The 12204-nt window shown below is 37.5% G+C and overlaps 2 protein-coding genes across 2 annotated transcripts; both read right to left on the bottom strand.

Annotated features, from left to right (window-relative positions):
• Window positions 1-3839: 3839 nt before the first annotated feature.
• On the bottom strand, window positions 3840-4084 carry LOC109242191 (mitochondrial import receptor subunit TOM6 homolog). Its single transcript, XM_019409042.1, has one exon. It carries the CDS (start codon window positions 4002-4004, stop codon window positions 3840-3842), a length of 165 nt encoding a protein of 54 aa, XP_019264587.1. The 5' UTR covers window positions 4005-4084.
• Window positions 4085-7277: 3193 nt separating this feature from the next.
• Window positions 7278-10028, bottom strand: LOC109242190 (non-histone protein 10-like). The gene is made up of 4 exons (XM_019409041.1): window positions 9884-10028; window positions 9614-9775; window positions 7960-8177; window positions 7278-7745 (listed from the first exon to the last, which is right to left on the bottom strand). The coding sequence occupies exons 1-4, from the start codon at window positions 10026-10028 to the stop codon at window positions 7443-7445; spliced, it is 828 nt and encodes a 275-aa protein (XP_019264586.1). The 3' UTR covers window positions 7278-7442.
• Window positions 10029-12204: the final 2176 nt, after the last annotated feature.

Below are 12204 nucleotides of genomic sequence, written 5' to 3'. Positions count from 1 at the left end.
TCGTTGAGATTTGGATTTGGGTCACATAAATACGCACCCGAATTTAGGAAAGTAATATTATTAAACACGCGCCTAAAGCAACTACGCGTTTGCACTTTGCGAGGGCCGTGGAATTTGCTAAATGGCACGCCTCGAAATTTAAGGATCAATTCAAGATCAAATAAAGCGAGGGCCATGCAATTGAAATTTTATTTATTTTAAGACTCCATTTCAGCTTTTATTAAATTACTAAATAATTTTAAGCTTAACACTAAATGTTCTTTCGTGAAACGAGATATCAGAACAATGTAAAGCTAGCAACATATATCAAATAAAGCATAGAATGTTAACACACACGTGATTGATAAAAATGAATTTCCTTTAAAACATTGACCCATTTACGTTATAAGTCTAACATGGACTTGTCAAATAATATTAGCCTAAAGACATAGATGGAAGACTTTACATTTTAGTTACTTCTAAAATTAATCCCGATCAAACAAACAGAAACAAACTAAAGAAGAAAAAGGTAACAAAATTTAAATTGATCTAAAACTAAAAAAAAAATAGAAGCATTGTAAGAAATAATTAGAAGATTAAAAGAACGAATCCCTCATTGATAGATTTCTAACCTTTGTTGCGTACAGAGAAAACAAGAATTTCAGTTTTGGAAACAGAAACCACGCTACGACGTTCCACCCCAAACACGCAGACCGGAGACCTCAACAAAACATATCCCAAACCGGCGACCACGGACAGAACCGGAGACCAACAACTAACAACGACATCAACGCTCGCCGGAAAGCTCAGACTACATCAGAAAACAAACCGGACCAGCTCCATGACAGTAGCTCCTAATCTGGAGTTGTTTCTTGGCTAAAGCTCAATCCATGGAGGGAGATGGTAGGGTCGTTCGCTGGCTCTCCACTGGAGAAGAAGAAGCAAAACGACGGGTTCCTCTTAGGTCTTAACAGAAGGGGTCGTTCAGGTTGCTTGGCCTGGAGAATTGCGGCTGCTCCCTTTTTTTAAGCGTATTTTTGTATATCGGGTCCCTCTTTATTTTAGGTGTAGGTACTATTATATAGGGGTAGGGATTAGGGTTATATTTTGTGTATTTTGTCAATTAGTCCCTAGGTCTTTTGTGTTAAGTCCTTAAGGTTTTTTTATTTATTTTTATCCCAAAGAAGAGTCCAGAAAGGTCCCTAGGCTTAATGGACTAATCCAAATTGGGCCAAGAACTGGGTTCTAACACTCTTAAAATTGTGATCCAACACCTTAATTGACTCCCTTTAAAATAAGATAAAAATACTACACAACGCAAAAGCTAACATGAAACTATTATATATTTTTTGTATTTTCAAGATTATGTAGAGATAAAAATAAAGTACTATTTTTGTATTATTTTTTTTTATTTATTTAAATTTATGAAAGATACGTAAGCTAATATATATTTTTTGTAATTTTCCATTTTCTTGTAATAAAAATAAAATAAAATAGTAAAAATTAGTTAAAATGGCGATATTAGGCCTAAACTAAATATTTACACGCTAAAAATGGGTAGAATTTCGGGGAGGGTCAAAAATCACATGTCAACAATCACTACCGCTGATGACTCCATCTCCTTCTTTTGCGTTTAAATTTCCAGGTACATGTCCTGACTTTGAAGCAATGTGAATGTCCAGTTGAAAGATGAAATAAAACTTGCGGCCTGATTTTGTTATAAATTTTGTTGTGATTTGTTAATGTTCTTATTGTAAATGGATTTGAACTGTTAGGCCTGTTAATAGACTGTACTGGACTGTTCTAATTGGACTATATAAATTGCTGTCTTTTAATTGTTTATCTCTGCTTGGAGTTCAATTAGGAGGTATAGTTAAGTGCAGAAACGGTTGGAATTATCAATGTCACTATGTCTTGGCATATATAATGCACTTACTGCCAAACAAACATAATCTGGATTTCAGATATAACTTAAAGGCTCCTCCTGAATATAACAAGTCATACGCTGCTACCACTGTGTTTCAATGGCTGTTTTTATTTGCTAATTTTGTCCATTCACTTGTTAGTTATCTTACATGTTAAATCACCATTAGTTGGCACTAGATGTCGCAATAATAATTGGACCCTGATTTACAGTATGTGCACACCAACATTATTGTTTAGTTCTGCCCTAATTCATGTTATTGGGCCAAAACTGGGCCCAACGTTTGGCCCAGCTACTCAATAGGAAATCAAGTGCATTTGTTTTCAGATCGGGCTGGACGTTAATAAGGCCCAAATCGCAGGGCAGTTTCATTTTAATCGGAATTGGGCTAATTGTTGAAGCCCAAAAATGCTGAAGGTTGGGATTTATATTAAGATTACGGGATTAAATTTATAACACAGGTTTTGGGCCTCCTAGTTAAGTAGCATGCTTGAGTTAAGAGGTCTGCCTTTTGTTCAAGTGTGGACTTGAACTTGAGGCCCAAATTCCTTGATCACTTTAAATAATAGCAATCGATAATATTAATTAACTAGGGCATTTTAGAGACAAATTCAATAGAAAATTAAAGTTTGCTCTAGGACGGCCTTTAAATAATTAAATGAGGTGAGCCACGCCAAATAAAACCCATATATTGTGTGGCCCTCTTTAAACGCTTATATTAAAATACTTAGAATTCGGGACGTGCTGTTTAGCGAATTTCACGGCCTCCCGCAAAGATAATAACACGTTAGTCGCTTTAGGCGCGCTTTTTAATAATTTTACATTCCTAAACTCGGGTGTGCATTTCATGCGACCCAAATCCAAATCCCAAAATGTTGAATAAAATGTGTCGAGGATCCAGGTGCATTTCATGTGACGTGATCCAAAAACATGTTTTAAACGAAGTTCAATTTCTTAAAATTTTTATTAAAAGCGGTAAGTAATTTTTAAAATTGCACAATAGGATAACATGTATTAAAAAGATTTTAGCCAAATATAGCAGTTGAGCGACCGTGCTAGAACCACGGAACTCGGGAGTGCCTAACCCCTTCTCCCGGGTTAACAGAATTCCTTACCCGGATTTCTGGTTTGCGACTATTAAACAGAGTCAAACCCTTTCCTCGATTCGGGATTCGAACCGGTGACTTGGGACACCATAAATCTCCCAAGTGGCGACTCTGAATCTCTTAATAAAATGAATCCCGTTTCGATTGTCCTTTAATTGGAAAAACTCCCTTTATTATACCCTTTACGGGGTGTAGTTGTGAAAAAAGGAGGTGTGACAGTGTCTTTCGGAAAGTTTTGGCCAACTCCGGCGAAGCCACAGATGTGGCTCTGATACCATGTAATTAACAAGGTATGGAAGAATCAAATTGGTATCTTATTCCATGTAGTGATACATATATATACATGTACATCAGGTGCTAACTAAGGAAAGAAATAAAAGAGATTCCTACAAATCTGCTATCTATATATGGGTTATGTACACTACTAAGAAACAATCTATGTTCATCGTGTAAAGTGTCTAGGTTCATTCTGCAACAACGTACATTATTTTTGTCTTTTTAGAGCCCGTTTGGATTGGCTTAAAAAAAGTGGCTTTTAAGCACAAGTGCTTAAAAGCAACTTTTAAGTGCTGGAGCTTATTTTATAAATAAGTAGTTACATGTTTGGATAAAAGTGTTGAAGCTTAAAAAAAGCTGTTGAAGTGTTTGGCAAACAAGTGGTGGTAAGCACTTTTTCTTATTAAAAAGACAAAATATCCTTAAAGCTGTTAGAGACAGAAATGGCTGAGAAGGGGTGAACAGATGCGTAGAGAACACTGGTTCCTTTTCTTCCAAACATTCCTTCCTCTTGAGGAACTGAGTAGAAAAGAAGTGCAAAAAAGAATAGGGATTTAGAGCTCGAGGAGGAGTTCTTCTTTCTGACCCAAAAAATAGTGAAAGATGTATGGGGTGACCCGAATTACGGCGACCCAAGCTCCGAAAAGGGCGACGTAAGTCTTCAGCTGCTTGAGAGCAGCTGCTTTGTCAGGTTTACGCATGAACAATCCTGGAAACATGGTTTGGTCGTTTGCAAGATTTCTCCTTTGAGAGGAGAATGGAGATGAAACTGGGCATGGTTTTGTTGATTTCTACTGAATTGCTTGAAGAAAAGTACAGAAAATGAAGAAGAAGAGGAAAGAAGAGGGTAATTTTGGTATTATATAAACTTACAAGGGCAAGAGAGTAATTTTATTGGTCAAACTAAAATGGCTTTTAAGCCAAAATCAAAAAAGTTGGGGTCAACCAACTTGTTGCTTTTGGCTTTTTTTAAGCACTTTTTAGCTTTTTTTAAGCATCTTTTTTTGTTGCCAAACACTCCAAAAAATAAAAAAGTGCTTAAAAGCTGGTCAAACCAGCTTTTAAGCCCATCCAAACACCCTCTAAGTATTAAAGACCAGCCATGAAGATTACAGTGGTAGCGCCTCTATTAGTGTTTGCTGGAACAACATTGCTATACAGGGGCGGAGACACGTTAAGCCATGCGGTGTCATCCGACACCACTTGGCTGGAAATTTTATTTATTTATATATATGTAAATAATCTGCAAAAGTTGTCTAGTTTCTACTTGTGGGTCAAACGTTCAATTCCCCACCATGTTAACAACTTTTTTCTAAATTTTTTAGTATTCCTCTGGAAACATTTAGAAAGAAGCAGTGTCCATTATGCACATATCACTGCCAAGAATAAACAATTCTAATATACAAACTCCATACCTAAAAAGGAGTAATTGAACAAAGTGAGGCCATGAAATTGATTAAAACAGACTTATGGATTCGAATGGATAATGAGGAGTATTGAGTAAATGTTTGCTGCCTTATACGGGAAAAAATTAGTAATATTTGTACTAAGTCTATTATGAATACATTTTAAAAAATGAAAACTCGTCGGGAAGAGTTGTACTAATGTATTTGAGTTGTGTTTTTCTAAAATATGATTTTTGTATGTGTCAGAATCCGACCCCACGATAATTAACGAGGCTAATCCCGTTTTAAGTTAATTCATGATTAATTAGTGGTACGACCTCTCAGAACTGACGATGTTCAACCCGCATCCGGCTAGATCAGCAGGGCCATGGCCTGTCCGCCACCATAAAGGCGAGATCCCAACGTGGTCACGGCCACTTATTGCCAGCTCACGAAGCCCACAGCTATAAATACTAAGAGTAGAAGCCCTAGAAGGGGGGGGGGGGCTGCTTCTTCACCACTATAGACAGGAGAGAGAAGGGAAAAATATACCCATCCTATGGGAGGAGAAAACACCATTGTAAGGCTCTGAACCTCTTCATGGAGAGGCAGACCAAACAAATATTATCAATAAAGGTTTCGAATGTTTCTCCCCCTAATTCTGAGTACTTACTTTCGTTTCTTTCATTTGGTCCAACGGATTATTACGATTTACTATGATTTTTCCGTGATTATTTGTATTGTTTTGCATTCATAAGATATGTAATAACTTTTGAGCAAACAATTTGGCCACGAGCCTTCGCCGTCAAAATCAGCAAAGTTCAACAACGGTTGAACCGGGACTCAGGCTATGCGCCTTCGCCATTATATCAAGGCTATGCGCCTTCGTCAAAAAAGTTCAACTACGGTTGAACCAAGACAGGCTACGCGCCTTCACCAGAAAGTTCAACTACGGTTGAACCGGGACTCAGGCCACGAGCCTTCGCCGTCAAAATCGACTAAGTTCAACAATGGTTGAACCGGGACTCAGGCCATGAGCCTTCGCCGTCAAAATCGACTAAGTTCAACAACAGTTGAACCGGGACTCAGGCTATGCGCCTTCGCCATTATATCAAGGCTATGCGCCTTCGTCAAAAAATTCAACTACGTTGACCAAGCAGGAGTCNCACTCAGAACTGACGATGTTCAACCCGCATCCGGCTAGATCAGCAGGGCCATGGCCTGTCCGCCACCATAAAGGCGAGATCCCAACGTGGTCACGCCCACTTATTGCCAGCTCACGAAGCCCACAGCTATAAATACTAAGAGTAGAAGCCCTAGAGTGGGGGGGGGGGGGGCTGCTTCTTCACCACTATAGACAGGAGAGAGAAGGGACAAATATACCCATCCTATGGGAGGTACCATTGTAAGGCTCTGAACCTCTTCATGGAGAGGCAGACCAAACAAATATTATCAATAAAGGTTTCGAATGTTTCTCCCCCTAATTCTGAGTACTTACTTTCGTTTCTTTCATTTGGTCCAACGGATTATTACGATTTGCTATGATTTTCCCGTGATTATTTGTATTGTTTTGCATTCATAAAATATGTAATAACTTTTGAGCAAACAATTTTATTAAAGTGAAACACATCTCTAAATTTCCACACGGCTTACGAAATTTTTTTGTGTACGCCGCCCCTGCAGCTATACATTGAATCTGATTGCGAAACATATACTGTTCTGGAGGAAACTGCAAAGCGCGAAAAAGATCGCAATATTGAACCTGTACCAGAGGCACAACGAAATAATGCAAAGGATCTTGAGGGCAAAAAATGTTGCAGATAAACGGGTGCTGCAAGAACCTGCTGCTAACGGAAATAACCAAAGTGATGCTGAGAATATCGGCAACTTTAAAGCTTTACGCAGTCCTTCTGGTTTATCCACTGAGAATCGTCGTAGTTTCAATGACGAAAACCGGCCTCATTCCAAGTAGATGAGATTTACAGTAAACTCTAAAGCATGTTAAAAAGCGTAAACTGGATGATCCATATATACACATACATGTTACTCTAGTTCTGGTTTGTTACTTAAAGAGTTTCACTTACATGTTGAGGTGTGCCTAATACCAATATGTAATGTGTTTGCCCAATCAGCCTTGGGGTGTTCTAATTAGTATTTCATTGTCACAAGGTGTTCTAGTTACCAGTATATACTTAATTCTCTGTTCTTAAAAATAACAAAAAATGAAGGCAAACATGTATACTAGTTTTATGGGCCCTTTCATTGTTCAATACCAATTATTTTATGAAGTTTTGGACTTTAAGGGACACTTAGTTCAGTAGCTGCTGCAAGCTTTTGTTAATCCTGGATCATGGAAGTGACATGTAAACTAGAAACAATATGTGAAATACAGATTCCTGCCGATAAAAATAGCTTTTACATATAAAGTTTATACACAGCTTGTAGATGCAAAAGTGGGTATTGCTTTATACAAAATCTGTGGAAAGTGGAAACTTCCCTCAACTAGAAGAGCACATGGACCCTTAATTACAGGCACCAATATGCAATTTTCAAGTGCCTTTCTCTAGAACTAGAAACACTGCTTCTTCACATGCTAATTTTAAATTTCCAAAGACAAAAAGCTATACATCCTCAAAACACCATGCTAAGGTTCTGAGCTATACATCCTCAGATAGAAAGCTATACATACCTTACAAAAACCACTAAGCAGTAACACGCCCTTATCAAAAGCTGCTAGCAGAAGACTCCACAGCACATATGATTTTGCCTCAACTACGTAAAACAGCCCCAATTATCCATCTGAAATATAGGGTCACTTTGGTTAGCATTCTCCAACATTTGTACCGTGGACTCAATCAACGATTCATCGGGGACAATGTCGCTTCCAGCATCAGTTTGCAAAGTCACATAGTACGCGTTATCAGTTTCTGGTGGTGCACCAAAGTTGATAAAACTAAGGGCTGAACTGCTGTAAGAGTTTTGATCCTTTACAGTTTCCTTCTTCGTACGCTGTTTATAAGCAGACATTTCTCTGTAATATCTTTCCCTGTCCTTGTTACTTGCCTCGATATAAGGCTGCAAAAAATTGAAGTAAGGAAGCAATCAACAAGGATAGAAGCTTTACTCTCCACTTGTTACATGAAGCAATTTAAATTTGTGCATGTTAAAATATAAGAAAGAAACATGAATGATTAATCGACAAACAAAGTACATAAAAGGCCAAATATGAGAAATAGATTAGGGGGTGATTAAAGCTGCTAGCAACAGTATGATAAGTACTTCATTGTACCTTTCGGTCATTTTCAGATAGAGCCCTCCAACTACTGATTGCCATTTCTCTTATTTTCTTAGCACCAGAACTCTCCCCAAGTACTTTCTTTAGTCTTTCACATTCCAACTTGAGGTATATCTGATATCCACTCCTTGTTCTTGTTGGGGCACTGGGGTCTTTCTTCAGATAAGTGTTGGTTGCTGAAACCTGAGATTTTTGCTCTGGTGTCTCTGGCCCTACTAAAAGATAAATTTATGATCAACTTGAGTCTTGACCAAAGCAAAAATGAAGTCGTCCGGAGGAAACAAACTCAATAATTGGACGGGCTTATAACTTTAAGATAACTGCAAGAACTAGTATCAATTCCATGACTTTGCAAAGTAATTTTTGTTGCAAGAACTAGTGAGAAGAAACCTATCTCCAACAAATAGCATACAGCTGAATAGGACACGTACTTAAAATAGTACCTGTTGTTGCAGATTATCAATGCCTTCCAAACGAAAGCAAATCTAATTTTCTACTGTATCGCGCTAACGATTAGTTTTGATGCCATTGTCTTGCATAACATTCATTCATTAAATAACTGAATTGTGTGTCTCACTTTTCATCTATTTTACCCACTCTTTCCTCTTCTTTTCTCCTTTTCTTTTCTTTTAAATCTTCAGCATTTACATCATATGCAACAGAAGAGACGACTACGGGTGAGAGAAGAGTAGATAAAGTAACTGCAGCATAACAGATCACCAGCCTATATTTTCTTTTTTTTGAGGTGTGACTTGTGAGGTTGGTGGAGGAATTTCCTTCTCAGTGGAAAAGATCATCCAAGAAAAATCCATGTCACTTCTGAGGTTTTGAGATATTTAACGTTTCAGCAATGGATAAAGTTTGTTCTAAAAGCTTCCCCGAGGGAAAACCTGTAACAGCTTTGTATGTCCAGTGTTTGGCTCAAAAGATACTGATTACTTTATAAGCGAAAAAACAATTAAAATGAATCACAGGTAAATCGTAATCGAATATAATGAGACCTAGAAATATGTATTATGCTTGTTATTGCTTCAACAACTTGGATATTCGAGAGAGAAAGGAGTGCTTGTTTAGAGAGAGAGAGAAATAGAGAGAGAGAAAAAGAGTTTGTTATTCAAAGATCAGATGCCTTTACAACATTGGGATCCTCCTTTATATAACAGGTGAACTCCCTTGAAACAATAAAATAATGCAGAGATAGGTCACGTGCTTTCGAGGAGACGACGAGACCCAAAGGCACGTTTCACCCCGACATTCTTAGGTCGTACCCTCGTTTCGACTATTGCTTAGTCGCGGGTCGTTGCTACCGTAGTGGGCAGAATTTGACCCCGTACATCCAGCAAGGTATAACTGAAGATAATCATTTTCTTTGTCTAAAGAAGTCTTTATTTTGAAAAGTTTATGACAAGTCCACACATATTCTTATAATTTACATAATTAGAAATTTATTAATTCTTTTCACAAAGTCTTTTAGACAAATATAGTAATTCACTTCACGTTAACTCTCCATAAGTGACCAATGTTGGAGAGTTAGCATGAGTGTATGTTGATGGTTCAAATTATCGACTTTCTTCGAATCTGACATTTTGATGAGAAGTTTGGAAGCTTATAGAACTGTAAGTCTCTGTGGTAAAGAAGAATAACAAACCTGTTGAAACTGGACAACACTCATTAGTGCACTTCCTTTTTTCTACTGGACTGTTCCTGTCATCGGAGTGTGGTAACACCACAGGAGATGACCAATCACAATATTTCCTTTTCCCCGCTGAGTCATCTATGCTATCCCCAGAACCTAAAGAAAGATTATAATCTTCAAACAAAGAAGAGAGTTATCAACAACTAGTCGTACTGGACTAAGGATTAAAAAGTTCAACTTCTAGAAACCATAGGCCCCCAAACTTTCAAGAACAAAGTTTACCTTTTAATGATACTGCCCTAGCAGCACCAGAAACTTGATGACTAGGTGGTGGTATAGTTGCTTTTCCTCGACTTCGATAGTAATACATTTGCTCAAATTGGAGAAGAAGATTTTCGTAGACCTTCTGAAGTTGAGTCGGGAACATTACGACGTTGCTTTTCACATGCAAATAAGATGCAACTTCACCCCACTTGGCATCCTTAGTAACCTACTCATTGTAAATCAAGTAAACTCATACTAATTGTGGGAATGTCACATGCATATCCACATTCAGTGCCATAGGGGCTTCATTTCATCTACTTCAGTTAGAAACTCATATGATCTGAGACTTAATTGATAGTGGGGCCATGTCACTGACATTTTCAGCCGTACCTCTTGAACACAATTCTCGGCTGAATGAACTATGATACAGTGAATAACATAATGTTACAGTAGACAACTCTTTTTCGAAAAAAAAACAAGGGCAACAAGTTTTTGGAACTCATTTCAATAATTCCAATATGTTTTCCCCTTAACCAACTCTTTCCAGAAATTACTTACCAGATAGGGAAAACTAAGGTATAAAGCAATTAGATATCAGCAACCAGTAGCGGACCCAAAATTTTAAAACATGCGTGCTCAATTACTTTTAATCCGAAGTTGCTACTGAGATTGGGTGCTCAGACAATCTATTTGTACACATTACTAGTTTCCTATATAAATAAATAGTGTTTGGGTCCAAAGCATCGTGCACTGATAGAGTTCGTCGTTGTCGGAAACACAGAATTATAAGTAACTATTTGAGAAGGCCCAATCATAAGTGACTATTGACTACAGCGCATATGCTCCACCTGCCTACTCTTTGCAGACTACTTTGCAGTGTAATATAGAAAACTATATCCATCAATATAGTTTGTAAATGATTTCAAATCATACTTAAATTTTGAGAAAAATATTCCTGGTTATTTCATGGATCTAAGAATACTGAGTCATGAATCATCTTCTGATGTGGCAACCTGGGGAACTAAATAAATAGAGACTAAGTATGCTAAAACTGCACTCAATTTCCAAGGACATGATCGAAGATCATATCATAAAACATTGACACAATGAAGGTAATCTTTTTCCTGGAGCAAAATGAACACCACGCCCCAATTTTATTTAAGTGATTAGCAGTAGACCAACACATGCATATGTGGGAAAAGTAATCATGGGTTGTTGGTATTGAGATAAACTAATTCACATAACAATAAAGTGGGAAATTTAAGAACTACCTGATTAAATCCACCTCTTTTAGTGACTTCTTCATAGAAAAGATACAAATCCAAGGCTGTTTCTCTAAAGTTAAATCTGCATATATATAAAAGTAACTTCCCTTTAGGAAAAATTCACCCTCTCAGCTATGTTGTGCCCATGTCGTATCCTCCAAAAATACACTATTTTGGAGGATCCGACACGCACCAGGTGACATTTTGGGAGAGACCGAGCAACATAGCCTCTCAACCAACTTTCAAGTTTCAATTTGCTAGCCACAAAAATTAATAGTACAAGATAGTACTGCAAATTACACCATTTCAAAATCAAAAGTCAAAAGGCTCTATCTAATGTTTGTGATTACCTAATTAGAGCAACTTATATTGGTCAAACGACTATCAGACCTATTTCTGATTTGCATGCAATTAAATCTTTATTCCTCATCAACTAATTCTACAAAATTTAATACTGTCCTCTCAAAAGCATTTCATATATTCCACAATGAATAATGTGCTAATAAAGTATCCAACAGAGCTTGCTAGTCATGACAATTAATTTCCATGAATATACATTGCATGATATAGTGAAGCCATTATTCTTAGGAGTAAAACTTGTTCTCTGTCTATTATTAACACATTCTTGTCTCATTTTCTGGACCATAATTAAGAAATGTTTAAATTAGTAATCTTAATTAAACACTCCACCAAAGAGAAAAAGCTTGAGAAATTGTAAGGAAACCTCACATAAGACTAAGTCCTGAGGACTCGTTCAACTTGTTAAGCTTTTCGTAGAAACCATCCTTTCCATTATAGGAACTCTGCATTGCCGATACATTGCCGGTAACTACAGGCGACCAGAAGCTACATGCATAATTACTTCCGGCACCGGAATACTTATTCTTCTCCGTTATAATGGTCTTATTCTTCTTGTTTTTCTGATCCTCTGCCGCCATGCTGAGAAAATGCACAGTAACAGAGAAACACACTTTCATTCCTCCATTTTCCAATGCGACTGTGCTTTTATTTTATGGGGTTGGTTCATCACACACGAGTCTCGTCAACTTAACTCTCTGTGGCCCCACTGTTGTC

Source organism: Nicotiana attenuata, unplaced genomic scaffold (assembly GCF_001879085.1).
Source record: "Nicotiana attenuata strain UT unplaced genomic scaffold, NIATTr2, whole genome shotgun sequence".
NCBI classification, from domain to species: Eukaryota; Viridiplantae; Streptophyta; class Magnoliopsida; order Solanales; family Solanaceae; genus Nicotiana; species Nicotiana attenuata.
The sequence above is the reverse complement of the archived record's forward strand: the minus strand, read 5'-3'. Positions and strand labels throughout refer to the sequence as shown.